Source organism: Xenopus laevis, chromosome 4S, assembly GCF_017654675.1.
Source record: "Xenopus laevis strain J_2021 chromosome 4S, Xenopus_laevis_v10.1, whole genome shotgun sequence".
Taxonomy (NCBI): Eukaryota; Metazoa; Chordata; class Amphibia; order Anura; family Pipidae; genus Xenopus; species Xenopus laevis.
Genome location: NC_054378.1, coordinates 57,719,746 through 57,742,188, shown reverse-complemented (window position 1 = coordinate 57,742,188; position 22,443 = coordinate 57,719,746). Strand labels below are relative to the sequence as shown.

The 22,443-nt window shown below is 39.5% G+C and overlaps 1 protein-coding gene across 1 annotated transcript; it reads left to right on the top strand.

Moving 5' to 3' along the window:
* The first annotated feature begins 51 nt into the window (after positions 1 to 51).
* On the top strand, positions 52 to 22,178 carry LOC108715485 (alanine aminotransferase 2). The gene is made up of 11 exons (XM_041561275.1): positions 52 to 710; positions 3,475 to 3,564; positions 4,546 to 4,654; positions 9,644 to 9,777; positions 10,346 to 10,589; positions 11,970 to 12,049; positions 12,181 to 12,317; positions 14,640 to 14,814; positions 15,114 to 15,269; positions 16,209 to 16,321; positions 16,440 to 22,178. The coding sequence occupies exons 1-11, from the start codon at positions 423 to 425 to the stop codon at positions 16,528 to 16,530; spliced, it is 1,617 nt and encodes a 538-aa protein (XP_041417209.1). The 5' UTR covers positions 52 to 422; the 3' UTR covers positions 16,531 to 22,178.
* The last annotated feature ends 265 nt before the right edge of the window (positions 22,179 to 22,443 follow it).

Below are 22,443 nucleotides of genomic sequence, written 5' to 3'. Positions count from 1 at the left end.
CGTGTACTCAGTACTGTCCATTCAATAAAGGCACAGACACAGCTGCAACCTTCCCAGTATAGTGACAGGCCAGTACCGATTTGGGATTCATCCTCCCAGTAGTTCATCCGCTTAGAACAGAAAACCCGCCAAACCCTCTATCTCGAGGTGCATACTGGGCTTTGTAGTTCGAACCGCGCAGTTATTTTGGTACCTCGTATTCATTTAAACTACAACTCCCTTAGCGCCTTGTGGCTTCAGCTTGTCTCCACGTTGCGCATTGATTCTGTTCAGGAGATTGGGATTTCGCCTATAAAGCTGCATGCGGTGACAGTTTACACACGGAGCAAAAGATCCCCCACGTCTGCTCATTGCATTGGGCATTTTTATAGTCTATAGAAGAACGTGGCATCTTTGTGAGAAAGAGGAAGAAGACATTAGGGATGGCGGGCGTGAGTGTGATCCAGATGTTCGGCAGGCGGGTGGCTTGGCGAAAGGGGTGTGAGTGGCACAATCATTCTCGTAATGGGCAACGGAGGATGGCAGTCTCGGGGCAGTCACCTTATTGCAGCGCGGTGGAGTCTCCAGCAGTTCACCATGCCGGGACCGGGAGAGCCCGCCGGAAGATTCTCACCCTGCAGTCCATGAACCCTCAAGTTCGGGCGGTAGAGTACGCGGTCCGCGGTCCCATTGTACTGAAAGCTGGAGAAATAGAAAAAGAGATGCAAAATGTGAGTATCACCCCCCCTCACTGGTGCCACCTCCACAGTTCCCCCCTCACTGGTGCCACCTCCACAGTTCCCCCCTCACTGGTGCCACCTCCACAGTTCCCCCCTCACTGGTGCCACCTCCACAGTTCCCCCTCACTGGTGCCACCTCCACAGTTCCCCCCTCCACAGTTCCCCCCTCACTGGTGCCACCTCCACAGTTCCCCCCTCACTGGTGCCACCTCCACAGCCCCCCCCTCACTGGTGCCTCCTCCACAGTTCCCCCAGATGCCCATTAAATACTCCTATAATTACATTCAAGGACCCCTTAGGTACCCAGAGAGAGAGCACTGACTTGCTTGAGTTGCCATAACACATGTTGCTCCCAATAGAATCTGCTTATTGGAACCACATCAGCGCCCACTAGTTATGAACCTGAAGTCCTCACTAATTGTTCACTTGTGCTCCTCCTCCATTACCTTGCAACGACTGATTATTTTTACCCTGTGGCTGAGTGCCCATCGGTGATTGAAGGGTATATAAACCAAAAAAGTTGAAGTGACGTGAGCTTACAATTAATACTTCTCTAAACATTTTTGCAATTTACATTAAGCTTGTAATTAGCTTTCAAGTTGTCTCTTTCAAAGTGAGTTACAAAACTAAAAGCCTCATCTAAAACTGAAAATATCACAGAAACCACTAAAAATACAAAATCAGTGTAAATTGCAGAACTGTTCTATACAAATAACTTGTGATTTTTTTAATCTGTTTTTTGGTTTAACACCCTCTTCAGCATCTAATGTTGTCCATCTAGTTTCCATTGACCGAGACCTGTACATCACCCATAAGTTGTGCCCCTTTCAGCTTTCCCTTGCTGTCTGTGTACCTTTGTTTTAGGAAATTTTGGCATTCAGCAAGTGAGCAGAAGCTGTAGTGTAATGCATGCACAAATGTGCAGGCCATACAAGGTTTGAGAGGCACTTCATCACACAGTGGTGCAAAAAGCACTGCACTGCTACCTTGAGGTGCTGGGATTCTAGGTTCCATTCCAGCCAATGGCAAGTTTTCCCTGTGCCTGTGTGGGTTCCCTTTGGGTGCTCCTGTTCCCTCCTACATTCTTGAAACATAGAGGCAGGTTCAGTGATTTCTGATTAAATTGACCATAGCGTGTGTGAATGTGGTGTGTTAGGACAGGGACTGATGTAAATGATGTTGCACGGCACTTTACAGATTACACAGGTTGGCTCTATAAAAATAATAACAGGGTTGCCTCTAGCTGGTTTGAGTGGTAGGCTTTTGGTTTTTGCAGCAACCTTTTCAGATTTCTTTCCTTGAAACTACCCTGTAAGTACAGTAAAGTACAATACATAAAAACACAAATTCAGAGCATTTGGTATGCAGCGGTTCCCCACAGTTCAAAAACAATTTTCCATCTGTGTCCACATTACGTTATTACCTCCTCCATGAGGGCTTCCCCAGCACGCTGTCTTTATGTTGGCATGTAAAGTAATGCAATATCTCTGTCACTCCCTTGTTTTCCCTTTCATCTGCTTATTAGATTTATGACCTGCTGTCCTCTACCTTATGCTTTACATTTGTGTGCTACAATTCATAGTTTGGGTAGCTGTAGGGTTCTTTCTGCTCAGGTTATGTAACTTCCATTTGAGAGCTGTAGTTCATTTCAGAGGCACTGTGATAGGATCTGGTATTTAGGGGCAGGTTTGTAAAGGGGCTTTTATACTCATGACCTGTACACCTTTTTGTTTTCTATCCTGCTTGAAAATATGAAAATGAGTCAAATGCCTACTCTACAGGTATAACACAAAGGGGAAGGATTTTTAGTTGTTGGGGGTTTCCTAACCAGAGAAGGAATTTACCATTATATAAAAAGATAAAAGCCTGTTTAATACATATGTAACATTTTCTAAAATACATATGCCCTTTTCCATCCTATTGTTGACACTTACCAGGGCAGATGGATCATGGAGTCTAAATGTAGAAAATTTCCCTTTTGCTTATCTATCTAAGGCAGTAAGCTTGCTTCTTCCTGACTCTGTAATAGGTTCTATTGCAATGTGATTTTTCTGTTAACATGTATATTAAAGTACAACTACAACTACAATGTATGCTTAATACCTTCTAAAAAAAAAAAAAAGTCAAAAATTGAAACAGAAAATGTAAACAGATAACCCAGTAATACCAGCAAGAGATGAATTGTGGCACAGGACCATACCATGGCCTGCAAAGTAAAACCTAAATGCATTTAGAAGAGTACGTCCTAGAAAGGTATGTTACATTGCTGCTTGGCATTCTGATTTTTACTGGGCCAGTGAATTTTGTTTAAAAGAGCACCCCCTCGGGGGGTAATTACTTTACAATTACATTCACTGGGGGTGCCCAACATATTGTCAGCCCCCCAGAGAATCTGGATTTCGTTGTCCTTGAAGAATTTGTATTATAAAGAAAAGTATTTTTTTGTTATTGTCCTAATCGGGACCTCTAGTATCCACTCCCAGAGAATCCTATCATTACAATACAATTACATTTGTTATTTCCAAATTACATGTATTATGACCACCTATCTTCGCAGGAGTGCCCATACTTTACTAATGCGAGCTCTACTTTTACTGATGTTGTCCCATTATGATCTGCATTCATAATAGCATTGTTAGCTTTCTGTTCCATGGAAAATATTATTTAAATATTGATTTATTTGAAAATGTATAGTTATATGTATTAAAGATTTTAAAAACTATATTGTGGTTTTTTTTTTTTTTTTTCACCATAGGGAGTCAAAAAACCATTTGACGAGGTGATCAAAGCGAATATCGGAGATGCTCATGCAATGGGACAGCAACCAATTACATTTCTAAGACAGGTATTTCACTGTACTATATTTATCTGCTCCTGTATGCGATACAAACCCAGACATTCTTATCACAAGTTTTATAAATATTTTGCTTATATAGCCTGTGCTTCCCTTGATTATTTTCATGAGCTGGTAGCACATAAATTTCATTGTTAGAGCAATATTCAGTAAACAAAAATATATGTATATATACTTTTTTTCTAGAAGGGTTATTTATCTTTAGAGTATTAAGAAAATAACTCAAATAATGATTGTAACAATAGATACGTGTCTTAGCTTCTCTGTGATGTCGACTTACGTAAACAGGAGGCACCAATAAACCATAGAGCCCCAGCCTGAATCTTCTGGGTCCCTTCCTCCACATATATGACCTCACTTGCTTTTCATTCCATTAATATGAACTCGCAGCCTTTTACTTCCACTCCCACCCCTGTCGTGCCAGGTGAATAAAAAATTTGTTTGTTACTGTAAGTTATTGTACTGGTACACATTTTTGCACCTACAATATAATAAATAAACAATGATTCCCTAATGGAAAATGTTACAAAAAAATAATTTCAAATATGTGAATAATAGCTCAAAACGCTGGCTTTTTAAGTAGCCCAAAAACACAATGGCAACAAAAGCGGATGGATGCAATTACCTGAGAAGCCCTGAGACAAGTGGTTGTTAGGCCACATTTTTGTCCAACTTTCAAGTCACCTGAAGCATCCCTGTGTGATTTCCCCTGCTTATATTTTCCCTAATTCCAAGAAGTGCTCTAAACAAACAGGAACTTCTGGGTACTTAAAAAAACCAGAATGTTAATTGTTGTAACAACATTAAAATGTCATGTTGAAATGGCTGGTAGCCAATAAAAGTGAGCAACACCACTATGTTTGTTTGGTTTATTTGCAAATACAAATAGTTGCCTAGTTGTTCCCCTCAAAGAAATTAAAATCTGTCCTTTTTAATCTGCCAGGTATATGTCTAAATTGTATTTGGTTCCAGGTGGTAGCTCTGTGCACCTATCCAGATCTTTTGGATAATCCAAGTTTCCCCAAGGATGCAAAGAGAAGAGCAAGGCGTATTTTGGACTCCTGTAGCGGACAGAGTTTGGGTGAGAATAATTATACTGTTAATCATGAACATCCGATTTTCCATGCCTTACCTTAAACATCTCACTGCAGTAGTAGTAGTGTGTGTGTGTCATAGCATGCTTTCAGAACATTTTAGTTCATTTTTCAAGTTCCTTAATCAGCTTGAAAAAGAAAAAAAAGGAACTAAAATGTTCTGAAAGCATGCTATAATTCTGTTACTTTGCCAATAAAGGTATTACCTTTATACCACTGTTATTTTTTTTTTTTTGATTTCAAAAGGGTTGCCCTATAACATTTTTACTGGCTAACATGTTACAACAACTTTACCTGCAAAATATATAGGATTAACTTGAGCATGGTTATTCCCTAATGAGCCAAACAGGATTTGTCTTTCTGGATTAACAGATTTAAAACACAATTTAAAGACTGGCTCATCCTAGTTGTTAACAGGAGCGTGTCCATATGGCTTTAGAGGGATACACATCCCTCATTTTATTCCCTCAGCCCCACATTACATGCCTGTGTCCACCAGTGGATCTAGTGAAAGACTGAAAAGACTAATTTAAACCATGCCCCAAGCAGATTTTCTATACACGCCCCACAAAGCCAAATATAATTTTGAGACAGAACTAGAAGAAGAAGCTGTGTCACTGGCCAACACAGACCGGTTAAAGTGGAAGATAGTGTCCTGCCTCCTGGAGGGTGGAGCTTAACCCCGAGTTCCCTGTGTCCCCCTAAGACGACGAGAAACAACTCTAAGAATAAAGGGGGTGTGCCAGGGATCTGGCTTAAAGGAGAAGGAAAGGTTAAAACTAAATAGGCCTTATCAGAAAGGTCCATCTAAATATACCAGTAAACCCCCAATGTAATGTTGCTCTGAGTTCCCTGTCAAAAGAAACACTGCATTTCTTTCCTTCTATTGTGTACAGTCACATGGGCTTCTGTATCAGACTTCCTGCCTTCAGCTTAAACCTGATTGCCCTGGGCAAGAGCATGTTCAGTTTGCTCCTCTTCCCCCCCCCTCCCTTCTCAACTGTTATCTGAGCCCAGAGCATCGAGAGACTCAGGCAGGAAGTGATGTCACACCTATTCTAAACAAACAGAGAGTTTCTAGAGCTTTTTACTCCGGTATGGTAAAACATTCTACATAATAAATATAGCAATCTAGCTTGCACTATTGCAGTTAATCTATTGGCAATAAAATGCCTTTGTAGCTTTCCTTCTCCTTTAACCCCACACATATAACCATACCTCCGTTTTTAAGTGTCCTGATTCCAAGGAGGATGGACTCTGTCTTCTATTCAGAAGCATTCATTCACCATTATGGGGTGTCTCCAAGTGCAGGAATGCATGTTTCCTTAGAGTGAACCCCCCCATTGAGGGATACTTCACCTGGGTCATTCCCTAGCCATATAAAAGCAAATCAGACCGCACTTACTTTTCTGCCCAAATTTGATAATTGGGTGCACGTCTAGTAGCCTATTCACAATGGCTGCTCCAAGGTATACAAATTTCATCCAGTAGACAGCACTCCCTTTTCTCCACTTGACAAAGAGTGGAGTGCCACTCAAAACGTTGCATGATGTTGCTGTCCAAATAAGAATAAAGACTGCTGTCTACTGGATGAAATTCATTCCCTAGCCATACCAGGCTATATCCGACCCAAACAGATAAAACCTGCCAGCCAATAGGGACAGCAGATCTGAACGGTGAGGCACCGGGGTGAGTACCATGATTGTGTTCATGCTCTGTCTTCCCGGGTTGCTCTCCCCATAAACATCTGATGCGTTCCAGGCGCCATTTTCTTTCGGCCCCACTCTCCCCTTCAGGAAGCAGGTTAAAGGACAGTCGCTCCTTAAGTGCTCAGGGAGTCCAAACCACTTCCAACCAGCCATGCCTCAGCAGGTACAGACTTTTCCCAAGGGCAGGGGGGGGGGGAGAGCACCAGCAGCACAGGTGACTTACTTTGCCTGCAAAAATTGTCAGTCTAAAATTCCTGGGGCCAGGCTGAGTCCCTCTGCAGATCTTGCTCCAAGGGACAGGGGTCCGCACCTTCTCAGGAACCCACCCACCCATATATCCTCAATATGGGGAGTCTTCACAGGATATTGCTGCACAGTATGGGGCGGCAGGCACATCATCTAACCCCCCAGCCCCATTATGGGCCATTCAGCTTTCACAGTCTCTGGCATCCATACAGAGTCTACCTTCCATTGCTGACAATCTGGGCAGGGCCATAGCCAAGCTAGGTCAAAAACCCAGCGGAAAGCGCAAAAGACCTCCCAGCCCCAAAGCTGATGATGACACCCATACTCCATCTGATGGGCCTTCAGCGGGAGGGGATGCTTCTCAATCACAGGGCGAACTCCCCCCCATCTGATGTTTCCTTAGAGGAAGAGGGGGAGAATGAGGAGGAGACCAAGTGCAGAGAGGTCCCTCGTGACGTTAACAACATAATCAAGAGTGTGATGGAAGTACTAAAGATCACACAGACAGCAGAGCAACAAACTTCATCTGCAAATTTATTCAAGAGGAAACGCAAATCCTCAGCATGTTTCCCATCGCATGATCACCTAACCAGTATAATACGCGATGAATGGAACTCCCCTGAACGAAAGTTCCAGGCTACTCGAAAATTTAATCTAAATCTAAGTCCTATCCATTCACCAAGGATTTGGTGGAAAAATGGTCCATGCCACCATCACCAGACTCTCGAAGTCCACAACCGCGCCAGTCACAGATGCCGCAGCTTTTAAGGACCCATCAGACTCTACTACTCAACTCTAGACAGAACTCAGATTATCGCACGCACCTCAGCACTATCCGTGGCTGCCCGCAGAACTCTCTGGCTAAAAAACTGGACGGCTGATCTCAGCTCCAAGAAATCTCTAACCTCGCTCCACTTCAAGGAACAACGACTCTTTGGGGAAGAACTTGAAAAGATCATTTCCCAGGCCACAGGAGGGAAAAGCACTTTTCTTCCTGAAAACAAGAACAGAACTACAACGTCTTCCAGGCGAGGAAAGTTTTTTTGTGGCCACAGCGGAAGATTCTCCAGACGAAACAGCCCTCCTCAACGCTCCCAGTTTCGCTCACAACCAGGCGATAAGGGACGCACGCCTTGGAAATCCAAGAAGTTCCACAAGAAACCTTCAGCCGACAAGTCCACTTCTGGCTGACTGGCACCCCCTTCGGAGTCTCGGCAATCAATAGGGGGCAGATTGCTACGATTCAGGGAGGTGTGGAATTCGTCAGACGCTTGGGTCAACAAAATCATTTCCAAAGGCTACCATCTGGACTTTTCTTCCCCACCCCCCAGAAAATTCCTCATGACCAGAGTCTCATCCAAACCCAACAAAGCTCAGGCTTTCCTGGACTGCATTGCAAACATGAAACAGAATGGAGTGATCATACCAGTTCCCCCGTCAGAGACATTCTCAGGTTTTTACTCCAACCTGTTCCTGGTCCCAAAGAAGGATGGCTCATTCCAACCAGTACTGGATCTGAAATTCCTCAACAAACACATAAGTTCAGTATGGTTCAAGATTGAGACCCTACAATCAGTCATCCGAGGGATTGAGCAGGGACAACTAATGATTTCCTTGGACATCAAGGATGCATATCTCCACATACCAATATGACCTCCTCGCCACCGTTTTCTCAGATTTGCCTTCAAGAATCGCCACTACCAGTTTGTGGCACTCCCATTCGGGTTGTCCTCAGCCCCCAGGGTGTTCACCAAACTCATGGCAGTAACAGCAGCAACCCTACAACTTCAGGGAATCTAGGTGACCCCGTACCTCGACGATCTGTTCCTGAAGGCCAGAACAACAGAAAAGTGCAGAAAAGACCTTCGTTTAGCAATATGTTGCTCCAGAGCTTCGGTTGGACCACCAACTGGGACAAATCCAATATGTCACCCAGATGATGTTCTTGGGTCTCCAGTTCAATACACTAACACAGCGGGTATCATTACCCCTGGACAAACAGAGGGAGATAAGAGAACAAGCCAATCTTCTTCTTTCCAGTTAGCGACCCACAGTCCATCTAGCAATGAGGGTACTAGGTTTGATATTCTAACCTTATTTCGCCCCCTCCCTGCTGGTCTGGGGCTGCTTTAAGTTCCCTGTGTCCCCCTGAGATGACAGAGAAAACAGGATTTTTTGATACTCGCTGTTAAATCTGTTTCTCTGTAGTCGATAGGGGGACACAGGTCTTCCCGTCCCTATCGAAATGTTGACCTGTTGGTAGACCAATGAAACATTTCCGTATGACCAAGTGCCAATATCACTTTAATGTGTTTCTGGATGACATTAATAATCTGATTTAGATGTAACCTAATCTGTGGGGTTGTACATTGTAGTACGTATAAGCCTGTTTGCAGAATTGTGTTCCAGATCGTTTTCATTAAAATTGCCTTTAATTATCATGTTTCTGGCCAGAGAAATTAGATAATTAAAGGCAGTTTTAATGAAAATGATCTGGAGTGCTGTCACTTGGAAAATACCCACATGTCATGGAGGAGCCCTTGTGAACAGTCTTGTGCTTTCAGAAAGAGCCAGCACTTTAGGGTGCCTTTCTGGCAGGCTGTTGTTTCTCCTACTCTATGTAACTGAATGTGTCGCAGTGGGACCTGGATTTTACTATTGAGTGTTGTTCTTATATCTACCAGGCAGCTGTTATCTTGTGTTAGGGAGCTACTATCTGGTTACCTTCCCATTGTTCTGTTGTTAGGGTGGGGGAAGGTGGGGGGTAATATCACTTCAACTTGCAGTAAAGAGTGACTGAACTTTAGCAGAACACAAGTCACATGACATGGGGCAGCTGGGAAAATGACAATATGGCTAGCCCCCATGTCAGATTTCAATGAAATATAAAAAAATCTGTTTGCTGTTTTGAAAAACTGATTTCAGTGCAGAATTCTGCTCGACCAGCACTAATTAACTGATGTGTTTTGAAAAAAAAACCGCATGACATTATCCCTTTAAACATATTGTTTTGTTTTTCAGGTTCATACAGTGCAAGCCAGGGAGTGAACTGTATTCGAGAAGATGTTGCCAGATACATAGAGAAACGGGATGAAGGTGTTCCTGCACACCCAGATAATATTTACCTAACCACTGGAGCAAGTGATGGAATATCTGTGAGTGGCCTAATTCAAGTTGAAAATATTGATAACGGTAATTTAGCGTAGGTAATGACATGCGTTGTGGTGACTATTTTTGGCTGGAGGTAGGTGAAAAGAAATGCAAATTGTTAAAACATTTTCATAAAAATGATGATCAACTTTCATTTTTTAATTTAATTGAATTTGAAAATTTGTTTTGTGTTTGCAAATTGTGTCCATTGGTGTAGTTCAGACATAGGGGTATATTTATCAAAGAATGAAACCAAACTTGCCACAGGGACATGGACATTTTACTTTCCTGAATAATTCTTTACAATTAGATAAGAGTTTAGAAATTTCCCTTTGGCAATTTAAGGCGACCTCTGCTACTCCCTCTGATAAATATGCCCCTAGGTTGACCACTAAATTGCTGTTATTGTCCTTAACAATCTAACTTACATGGAAAATTAACTTCCCCTTGTTGGACTGCTTAGTCTAGACCATGTCACCGGTGATTGCAAAATCAAACAATATAATAAAGTGACTTTTTATTAAGCTCCTTTATCCCTAGTTGTGTTGTTAGTGACTCTCCTACTGTTTGCAGAGTATTCTGAAGATCCTTGTGTCAGGAGAGGGGCAATCAAGAACTGGAGTTATGATTCCAATCCCACAATACCCCTTGTACTCTGCTGCTATCTCTGAGCTGAATGCCATCCAGGTTAATTACTATCTTGATGAAGAAAATTGTTGGGCACTGGATGTTAATGAGCTACGAAGAGCTTTTTACCATGCCAAGGAATACTGCAATCCTAAGGTGCTTTGTATCATCAATCCTGGAAACCCAACAGGTACATATGACTTCATCATAAAATATACTAACTTAGACTGACATTTCAAAATCACACAGATGTTGTTTCTCCGTAAAGTGTAAACTGAAGTGGCCAAATCCTCCTGGAAGAGAGGGAGGGAGTTGCCAGTAAAGTCAATGGTAGGCAATTTTGGGCATTCCTCTTCCGGCAAAATTCTTTGTTGAAGAATTTCTTCAGGGGTTGTATTAGCTGCTGCTTGCTTGTTTTTTGTTTTGTTTTTAGGAAATAGGGCCCTTTAGGTGTCCATGTCAGAAACTTGATTAACCAAAACGAACCACCTAATGGTAAGCAGGCTTGAGATTTTTTTTTGTATTTTTGGCTATTATTATTAAAGTGGAACTGTCACGAAAATGGAAAATTTATATAAGCTTCAACATACTCAAATAAGAAACTTTGTAAATACAATCAATTGAATATTCTACATGGTTTCTAAAATAATCAAGTTCAGTGTCAGATGAATAATCCAATATATCTTATAGGGGGCTCCCTTTCCTAGCAGATGTATTAGAGCTCATTGAAATAACTGATTCCAGTACAAACAAAATCTAACAAAATAACAGCCTTTTGCATAAATTCTGCATGTAGAGAGACAGGATTTCTGTTGAGTGAGCTCTAATACATTTCTAGGCAAAATAAGCCCCCTATAAGATATATTTGATCTAACTGTTAATGATTATCTGACACCCAGCTCCTGCATGAAGACAGAATGAAGAGAAACTGATGCTGAGAGAGGAATAGTGAAGATAAACTTGATTATTTAAGAAACAGTACAGAAGTTTTAATTGATTGTATTTAGAAAGTTTCTTATTTCAGTATGATGAAGCTTATATTGAATTTTCGTGATAGTTTCCCTTTAACTAAACATCTTACCATAATTTAAAATGTATACATACAATGTTTACTCCTACTAAAAATTAGTACGGGGTTTCGGCCGAACCCCCGAATCCTTTGTGAAAGATACTGCTGAATACCGAACTGAATACAAATAATAATTTGCATATGCAAATTAGGGGTGGGAAGTAGAAAACATTTTTTAATTCCTTGTTTTGTGACAAAAAGTCACACAATTTCCCTCTCGCCCCTAATTTGCATATGCAAATTAGGATTCATATCGGTTGGGCAGAAGGATTCGACCGAATCCTGCTGAAAAAGGCAGAATCCTGGATTCGGTGCATCCCTAGTTCTGAGTCCCGAGCCCGATGAAACCAGGGGTCCAGGTGATACCAGAAGATTAAGTATTGTATACTAGTTTACTATATTCAAGACGGAAGTCTTGTAAGATGTCATTCTTTTATAACTGCTTCTTCTTTGCATGGTGCAAGCCTGTGAGGTAAAGCATTCATAAGTTTCTTTGTTTAGGTCAAGTGCAGAATAAACATTGCATTGAAGAGGTGATCCATTTTGCCTTGGAGGAGGGGCTGTTTCTTCTTGCGGATGAGGTATGTGTAAAAATAAGGGATGCATGGATTTGGATAAATCCTTTGTGTACATTTGAACGGACACATCACGACTGTAAGTCTGTATACTGGAGACAGCCTTTCCTTTATTACATATTGGTTTTGTCTTTCAGGTCTATCAGGATAATATATACTCCAAAAATTGCCAGTTTCACTCTTTCAAGAAAGTTCTGTATGAAATGGGACCAGAATATTTTAACAATGTGGAGCTTGCCTCTTTCCACTCAACCTCAAAGGGATATATGGGAGAGTATGTCATCTATATATCCAGTTCTGAGAATACTTCTATAAATATAAGGCTGTGATAATTACAATATTTTTATAATCCTGTCTGATAAAATGAAACATTTATTACATTAGAACTAGAAAAGGGAAATTATAATAATCATTTGTATTTAGGGACAATTTCCTTAGGTGTTTCAAGGTGGAAGCGATTCTTGCTAAATATTTCAACAGCCAAAATGGCACTCCTGAGCTGCATGGTAGCATTTGATAAACTAATTAATATATGGCTAATGTAACCAAGTTCTATTACCACCAGGATGAGAAGTAAGCACAGAGGTACACATGTTTAGACATAGCTGCATATTAGTACCTTGCATATTGTCTCAGCATTGTAATTGGATCTCTAAACTTGTAGAAGATGAATTGGTGGGACAAATGAGTTCTATAGCTAATGCCAGACAAATGCTAACCAAAAGTACACTAAGATGTTTATGTTCACATGCTCTTACACTTGAACAAGATGAAAGAGTGGCATGCAGTTACAAACAAGATAAATAAAATGCTAGAATGCAGTTTTAGTATAGTTTCTGGGACTAAGCTGCTCCATAAGACAATGTGCTGAACTATAATACCTAATTTGGAAAGTAAATTGTTGAATTCTATATAAGTTAATTATATGCTTAGTTGATAACCTGCATAACCAAAAGAAGAGATCTGCGATACTACGTTTTTAATTTACGTTGCTCTTGGAAAGTCAGTAAATTCTGCACACAGGTTTATTTTTTTCTCTCTAGAATCTGCTGAAAACTTGTTGGAATTTGCTTCCCTAAGTTGCAGGATCCTAGTTTAAATAATGTAAACGTTAAAGGAGAACTAAGCCCTAAAAATGAATGGCTGAAAATGCCATATTTTATATACTGAACTTATTGCGCCTAAAGTTTCAACTTCTGAATAGAAGCATGATCCAGGAATTTAAACTTGTCACCATCTTGGAAAGTGTCTGACACTCACATGCTTGGTGAACTTTGAGCAGCTTTTTAGAAACCCTGCTTTAGGGGTTGTCACAAATAATCAAGCAAATGAGGTTGGCTTGTAATATTCACTGACGTTAGAAGGCTGATTATTAAATTATGATGCGAGTTGAACTGGTTTGTGTGCTGCAATGTACTAATCTGTATTAATTACTATTCAGCCCTATGTTGTGACACATATTCTATGTGTACTGTATATTTTGAGTGGGTCCCTAAGCTCCGTAAATTACAGAAGCACAGAACATGTGCAGTGAATCAGCAGAAAAGAAGATGGGGAGCTACAGGGACATCTTTGGAGGCACAGGTCTTTACTGCTAAAGGGCTGGTGTGGCTTTGGGCTGGTAGAAGCCCAACACATAATGTACAAGATTTCTAGCTTCCTTTTTTAGTTAAAGGGATCCTGTCATCGGAAGACATGTATTTTTTTATTTTTTCCAAAACGCATCAGTTAATAGTGCTACTCCAGCAGAATTCTGCACTGAAATCCATTTCTTAAAAGAGCAAACAGATTTTTTTATATTCAATTTTGAAATCTGACATGGGTCTAGACATTTTGTCAATTTCCCAGTTGCCCCTGGTCATGTGACTTGTGCCTGCACTTGAGGAGAGAAATGCTTTCTGGCAGCTGTTTTTCCTTCTCAATGTGAATGAATGTGTCTCAGTGGGACATGGGTTTTTACTATTGAATGTTGTTCTTAGATCTACCAGGCAGCTGTTTTATCTTGTGTTAGGGAGCTGCTATCTGGTTACCTTCCCATTGTTCTTTTGTTTGGCTGCTGGGGGGGGGGAAGTTAGGGGGGTGATATCACTCTAACTTGCAGTAAAGAGTGATTGAAGTTTATCAGAGCACAAGTCACATGACTTGGGGCAGCTGGGAAATTGACAATATGTCTAGCCCCATGTCAGATTTCAAAATTGAATATAAAAAAATGTGTTTGCTCTTTTGAGAAATGGATTTCAGTGCAGCATTCTACTGGAGTAGCACTATTAACTGATTCATTTTGAAAAAAAATGTTTTTCCCTTGACAGTATCCCTTTAAGCTTTAGTTCTCTTTTAAAACATATGGATATTTATCTACAATGTTATGTACCCCTTACTGTCTGCTTCACCCTTCTTAGAATAATGTTATATTTAAGCTTTGAGATGTTTGTGCCAGGGTATTAGTCCATCCATTTTCTTGTGTACATAGTACCTGCATGCAGTTCATCTTGCCTTTCAACTTGAATAGGGTAAAAGTTTTCTATATGGCTGTGGCTTAGTCATTGATGAATTATTTTAGTTATTTTAAATGATATTGTATTAATGCTGTTCCTAGGTGTGGCTACAGAGGAGGCTATATGGAGGTGGTGAACCTGCACCCAGATGTTACAGCGCAGCTGCTGAAATTGCTTTCTGTTCGCCTGTGTCCTCCAGTGTCGGGCCAGGCAGCTATGGATGTTGTAGTGAACCCACCACAACCTGGGGAAGAATCATATGAACAGTTCATAAAAGTAGGTGCTAGTCTACATTATTCTGGTGTTGACGAATCTTTGCAAGAAATCTGTTCCAATAACCCCTTGATCAGGAATATCTGGTGCACGTACAATTAATGGCCACAGTCCATTCTCATATTGAAGTAAATGTAACATACAGCACCTAATTGTCCTAAAATAAAATGTCTTTATTTAGTACTCATGGCAGGACCTGGATAAAAACAACAAATATGTAATCCTTAATACCAACATTTTCTAAGAGTGAATGACTTTATTAGACACTTTTTTTTTTTTTTTTTCCCTATTTGTTTTCACAGGAAAAGGACATTATTCTGAGTAATCTTACAGTGAAGGCTAAACTGACAGAAGAATTGCTTAACCAAGTGCCAGGCATTCAGTGCAATCCACTGCAGGGAGCCATGTATGCCTTTCCAAGAATCTTCATTCCAGATAAAGCAATTGAAAAGGCTAAGGTCAGTGGAGCTTTAAAGGGCACCTGAGAGATTATAACATTGTTAATGCAACATAAGCAGTCAGACTGGCTAGGTTTGACCTGACTAATGACATTTGTGTCTATTCCACACCCCATGCCCTTCATCTGATTATCATTCTGGCCACTGGACCCAGACTGGAATGTGATTGCATGTGTAGAAAGTGCAAAGCTCTCTCCAACACCAAAAGAGCTTAGTTCTTAAAGGAACAGTAACACAAAAAAAGTGTTTTAAAGGAATGACAATATAATGTATTGGTGCCCTGTGTTGGTAAAACTGGTGTTTGTTTATGAAACACTACATTTTATATAAGCAAGCTGCTGTGTTGCCGTGGGTGAAACTATTCAATCACAGGATACACAGATAAGCACTGTAGTATACAATGGAATTTTTCAGTACATATCTGTTTTCTTCTATATACCCTGTGCCTTTCCTTTGAATAGCTGCTCGCGTGGATACATTTGTTTATATAAAATATAGTAGAGTTTCTGAAGCAAACACACCAGCTGTACTGGAGCAGTGCTTATATTTTCATTTTTTAATTTTTTTTGGTGTTACTGTTCCTTTAAAGCTGTTCTGTCCTTCATACTAGCCTAAAAGCTAGCATACAAATTACATACTATTGAATGCCTTTTTCCTGTTAAGGCAAAAGCAGAATCAGTGACAGGCTAATTATCAGGTTGCACTTAATTTCATAGAGTTTTAATGAATAATACAATGGAAGAAAAGTAAGCAGGGGTTTATAAGGTACCCACTAGAAGGGAGACAAAATGCAATAACAATACTTTTCCTATATTTTTATTAGATATGTTATTCTCTAGCATAACATTTTTTTTAATTTCATTTAGCAATAAACAGTCTTACTAACTTATTTTATATTGTAATGTTTGTATCCAATTGATGATTATCACCCCTCTGCAGGAACACCAAATGGCTCCAGACATGTATTACTGTATGCGCCTATTGGAAGAAACTGGCATTTGTGTTGTCCCAGGCAGTGGATTTGGCCAGAAAGAGGGAACCCATCATTTTAGGTAGTCAAATGATTTTCAGCCCTGGGGGGCTTATTCATGTATCAACAAGAATTTAGCAATGTGAAAAACACATTTAATTCCACAGAGTGCTAATATATTTTCATCCTTTTATTTCTAGAATGACCATACTTCCTACTGAAGAAAAACTGAAGATTCTGTTGCAAAAAGTCAAAGACTTCCATATACAGTTCCTTGAAGACTATGCATGAGGTGCTGCAGTGACATTATACTAACAAATGTGAATTAGACTGAAAACATTGGCAGTCTGGTGCTGCAAAAAAACATAGGTGCTGCTGGTTGTGGGCTTTTTTAAAGAGGGCTTAATATTATTACTCTACCGGCTGGCCAGGAATATATGTCTGATACAGGACAACTATTTGGCAGAAGAAGAAATATACTTAGAATACCAAGTCTCATTTAAATCATACTGTTCTAAAAATGCTACTTTCAGGAGTGCTAAAAGCTGTGTTGGCCCATATTGGGTATATATAAGTTCGCTGCGGAGTCCATACATAAATCTTTGACTCCGACTCCTCAGTGTATGGTTCCTCCAATTCAGACTCCTCTGTTTTAAAAGAAACCGAAACACCAAAGTAATTAAAACATAATGTACTGTTGCTCTGCACTGGTAAAACTGGCATTTGCTTCACAAATATAGTTTATATAAACAAGCTGCTGTGTAGCTATTCAAGCTGAAAAAAGAGGCACAGGTTACATACAGTAGCAGAACAGATAAAAACTCCATTGTATTGGACAGGGCTTATAGTGTTATGTGCTATGTAAACTGTGCCTTTTCTCATGTTTTTCCCTGCTTGGATGGCTGCCCCCATGGCTACAGTAAAAAATTCACGGATCCGCACACACACTATTTATCTGCAGTCGGGGACGTGACCCCTCTTTATTAATTTTTCACCACAAAGAAAAGTTTCAGGGGGTTTCAACCTCCCTTCATCAGGATAAAATCTCAAGTATCGCACACACCTTTACGTGCAAAGCCCCACCTTTTTCTCCCATGATTCAATACTTTACCATACACCTTTTCTTATTCACCCCCTTAAACATATCAATTCTTCAGTTCCACCCCATTGCAAAAAGTCCATTGCATATAAAAAGTCCTTCATAGTTCAAAGTACACATTCATAATAAAAACCTTTTATAATGGTTCCTAATAAATAGTAAAATACATTAAAGTGCATTTAGCCATATAAATAATGCAATGTATTAAATGCATTAACCATACAAAGGACATTTATAACCATTACTCACTACCAGTGAATTTTTAACCACCACTCGGTTTCATAGTTAACCCATGGATATTTCTCATCTGTAAAAAACAGGAAGATAGAAAAGTTTAGGGATCACAATCCACTTAAAACCATGCCATTACAAAAAAACATGTTAAACTAAAATTCTCATTGAGGCCCTTTGGAGAAAGCATTTTGAGTTGCCAAATCCAAAAAGCATCACAACTTTTTTATATCATTCCCAATGGTTTTAAATATGGGGGTATTTTACTATTTATTAGGAACCATTATAAAAGGTTTTTATTATGAATGTGCACTTTGAACTACGAAGGACTTTTTATATACAATGGACTTTTTGCAATGGGGTGGAACTGAAGAATTGATATGTTTAAGGGGGTGAATAACAAAAGGTGTATGGTAAAGTATTGAATCATGGGAGAAAAAGATGAGGCTTTGCACATAAAGGTGTGTGCGACACTTGAGATTTTATCCTGATAAAGGGAGGTTGAAACCCCTGAAACGTTGATCTTTGTGGTGAAAAATTAATAAAAAGAGGGGACACGTCCCCAACTGCAGATAAATAGAGTGTGTGCCGATCCGTGAATTTTCTACTGTTGCTAAGGGACCTTGCTGGGCTTTTACCACTGGAAATACTGTAGGGGTTGAGCACACTGCAGTACATATAGCTCTTCAAAGTAGTTTAAAGAGCCACATTTCTATGCCAAAGAGAGTGGCTTTAGGGGTTCAACTGTAGCATACATTATACATCTTGCAATGCTAACTTTAGGGGATACCAGAAAAGTATTCTGAAATGGAATGCCCTGCCTATTTTTTAAATGCAATTCCAAATAGTCTCCGCTGTAGTATTCTGCATCTTTTCAGTTAATGAACTTTTTTTATTACAGTTTTTTAGTTGATTGTACTTTATCAGCTGTGTATTGATATTTTAGAGGATTATTTTATATTCAACCCTTTTAATAACTTCATTTAATACCCCTTTAATAACATTAGTCATCCCACACACACACCAGATACCTCTTTATTTTAGTGCGTAACATCTTGTAAAATAGTTTGTGTATTATGTACACTGTACAGTGTGTGCCTTTAGCAAAAACATTTTTGGGGAACTTTTTTTATGCCCTGCAGTCCATTTTGATGGCAAAACAAAGGCAAAGTTTGTATGAATATATAGGCAAGATGGTAAAAATATATGGCAAGGAGTGTTCAAATAACCCTGCTGGAAGTTGGAGGATTTGCATTAGCTGTACATGGCGAGGCCCATTTATCAAAGGTCGAATTTGAATTCATGTGAATTATTTTTTTTTTTTTATAAGAATAAATTAGAATATACTCACAATTCGACTGGGAGGCTATTTAAGAAAAAAATGTGAACGTCTAAAACCTGAACGAATATTACAGACCCGAATCAAATTCGACTTAACTCGAATCGTGTTTTTTCTCTGAAAAAAAAAAACTTGAATGTCAAGAAGGCTATTAACATCTTAAAATGGGTCACTGGACCTCTGCCATTGACTTATACATAAACTCGACAGGTTTTAGGTGGCGAATATTCGAATTCGAATTGTTCCCAGGGTCCAGGTATAATAAATATCATATCGAGAATTTGTGAGTTTTGACCAAACATCCAACTCGAAAATTCGAATTCCCAGTTTGAACCTTGATAAATCTGCTCCTAGGTGTTCTTGAAATGCTGAAGTGCACTGAACAGGGATTCTAGCTGCTGGATTAACTAATTTATTATGCCTTACATGTATATATTACCAACTATTGTAGTTATCCTTAATTGTCCTGCTTTTTCTCCTTTAATTGCATACTATCGTGTCTATAGAATCCTTCAGATTCCTGATCCTTAAAGCTCTGTTCCCTCTGTTACATGGAATTACTGTTACACTTTTATCTCTGGACTCATTTAGAACACCTAAGTGCATTACCTAAGTGCATTACTTAAAATGGTTATGGACCACAATGTAGTGGAGCCCTGCAGGCTTTATACTGCCACGGCCGCAACAGGATGTGGTGCAAATTTCATACAGTGGTATTGTGGCCATGAAACGAATATTTGTGCGTATTGAAACGCAATCTTTCTGTATCTACTGTAGTGATTAAGCAGCAGGTAACCCCTGGTTTGATTGCTATTCTATTTTATTTTATACTGACTTTTCATAGACCTAGGCAGCTGACAAGTTGTAGTGCTGCTCAACAATGTGCCACAACTGGTCTTCTCATTTGTATTCTATAAGATAAAATGTTAATGTTTAAATGTTACAATTCATAAATATAACTATGGGGCATATTTACAAAACTTCAAGTTGGTGGAACCTAAAGGATTTCTACAGTTACAAGTTTAGCACATATCCAAAACACACCAGTCCTGGGTAGTATTTGAGTGAGCACCACCATCTTGTCGACTCACCCAGGGATCCTTGTGGCTGGGCTTTGCAGTAGAGTAAAACTGAAACTTGGATGCTAAAAGCAGAACCTTTCCTCTGATATGCATGTCTTCAGCTCAGGAAACCGCATCACAGGAATATGAAATAGGATAGCATAGTGGCACTCACTATGTACCCTGGGCCAGTGCATTTTTTTGGCACCAGCCTGTGGTCTGAGGTTAGCAATTATAATCACTTGGGAATTCCTAACAAATTGACATCCCCCCACTAATTAAGCTTTTCCTTGTCTTTTAAAGGAGAAGGAAAGTTATAACCAAGGGGGGATGCAAAAATGTTATGTACCCCCCAGTGATTATTATTTGTAACACCCCAATCTGGTGGTCCTGTTTGCACCTGCCCTGGGTACTTTTGTAGTAGCAATGCTTAATTTCACAAGGGCCTTCTTTTTTTTCATTTGGTTTGATTCATATCAGTTAGAACTTATAATTTCTTTAATGAAGTCATCTTGTCTTTAGGAAGTGGCCAGATTATTGGTAAAATGATGGCATGTCTGGCCATACAACCCATGTATGTTTTTAAACAGATAATTGATATGTATTAAAGTCCCTGTAACCTCATTCCACACCTGCCTGGCCATAGCAGATGCATATTAAATGCAGCGGCTACAGAGCATCGTTCTGCCCACATTGTATTAGTGGAAGCTCTCTTGCACATGGATATTGACTAAAATGTTACATGTATTACCATCGATAAGAATTGACCTATCCATAGTATCCAGAAGGCACCATAAGCTAGAAAACAACAAGAAAAAAAGAGCTTATATTAATGCTTGAACTAATTATATATTTGCAAAGTAAATACCTTTTTAAAAGAGAATGTCTGTCTATAAATAAAAAGGCCTTACTTTAGAAAAGATTGTGTTACTTAATTATTTTGTTCTTTGTAGGTCTACAAGATAGTGGAAATACACATTACCTCTTTCTACGTCTATACAACCTATTCATGAGACCATGCTTTTGTCTCAGATATACCACATTTTTCACTGTTTTATGTGTTTTAGTAGAGTTTGCGTCTTTTGTCTGAATTCCTTTTACATATTCAGTGTCGACTGGGATCTCAGGGGCCCACCAGAGAACCTTAGACCGTGGCCCCACTTTTCGAACTCTTTTTCCTCCTCTCCTTACTCAACCTCTTTATTCTACTAGTCTTTTATACCTACTTATTATACTCTATTCTTCCATTATTAAGCCTCTTTTTTTCAATAAAGAAATAGGGAATGACCATGAAATAAGCTAAAGCAAGAGGCCCACTTACACCTGGGTCCACCAGGAGTTTTGCTGGTATCCCGGTTGGCCAGTCCGACACTGTACATATCACAGGGATATGGAAAAATAGTAGTTTCGGTGGAACTTGCCAATCAAATCTTGATGCACAATGTAGCTACGTATACAGAAAATTTCCTGTTTGGCAGTTGTGCTGAATTCTGTTACAATAGAGCTCTACTGGGCATTTCCAATCGCACACAATTTACACAGCCAATGTACTTGAAAAGGAACTTGGCACTCCGCCTATTATAAATACAATAGTGAGCACAGCAATGCACAGCAAAGGTATAATTTCAGCGTTGGTGATTGTATGACTCATTTTACTTTCATGCTGAAGTGAATTATAGATTAAGTCTATAATTTATTGCCAAAGAAAATGTATAACACTGAATATGATCTCAAAAATATAGGGGAGAAAATACAAGCAAACTGCAGGTGCAGAAATGACAATGTTTGTGAAGGTTCTCATTTATCCAGGTCATGGTATATCTGTAGTAATAAGTAAAATCAACTGGACTTGCTGTGTTTTTCTTGAAGATGTTTCACCAGTTTTCCAATTGGCTTTCTCAATTCTGAATTCAGAAAGCCAGCTAGATGACTGGTGAAATGTCTTCAGGAAAAAAAAACAAAGTCCAGTTGATTTGACCAATTCCAATTCTTTCTGCCTTAATTCCAAGCCCTAGTTACCCCTTGTAGTCTGCTGGTTGTATGATTTGTGCTAACTGTACACAAGAAAAGTGTATAATAACATATGTAACTCTGAATCTGCATAGAAATCTTTCTATTCTGTCTGCAGATGGAGCCCACATTGAGAGACTCTATAACTATGTACAGTTTGAACGGTTAGCGTTTAAAGATTAAACTATTCTAAACAATGCTTCAATTGGTCTTTTTTTGTATTTGTTCCTTAATAATTAGCATTCCTGTGTTGCCTATTTTAAGTCTGCAACTGACAATGATATACGTTTGGTGGGGTCACTGACCCTGGCTTTTAATTGCAACCAGGTAGCTGTGAAAATTCCAAGTCTGAGAGATTGCAATCAAAAAGACTGTAAATATTTCACAGATCACTAAAAAAATTAAGACATGCCCCTTTAATATCAGGCAGAAATTCAATCAGTGTTTAAGTCTTGTGATGAAAA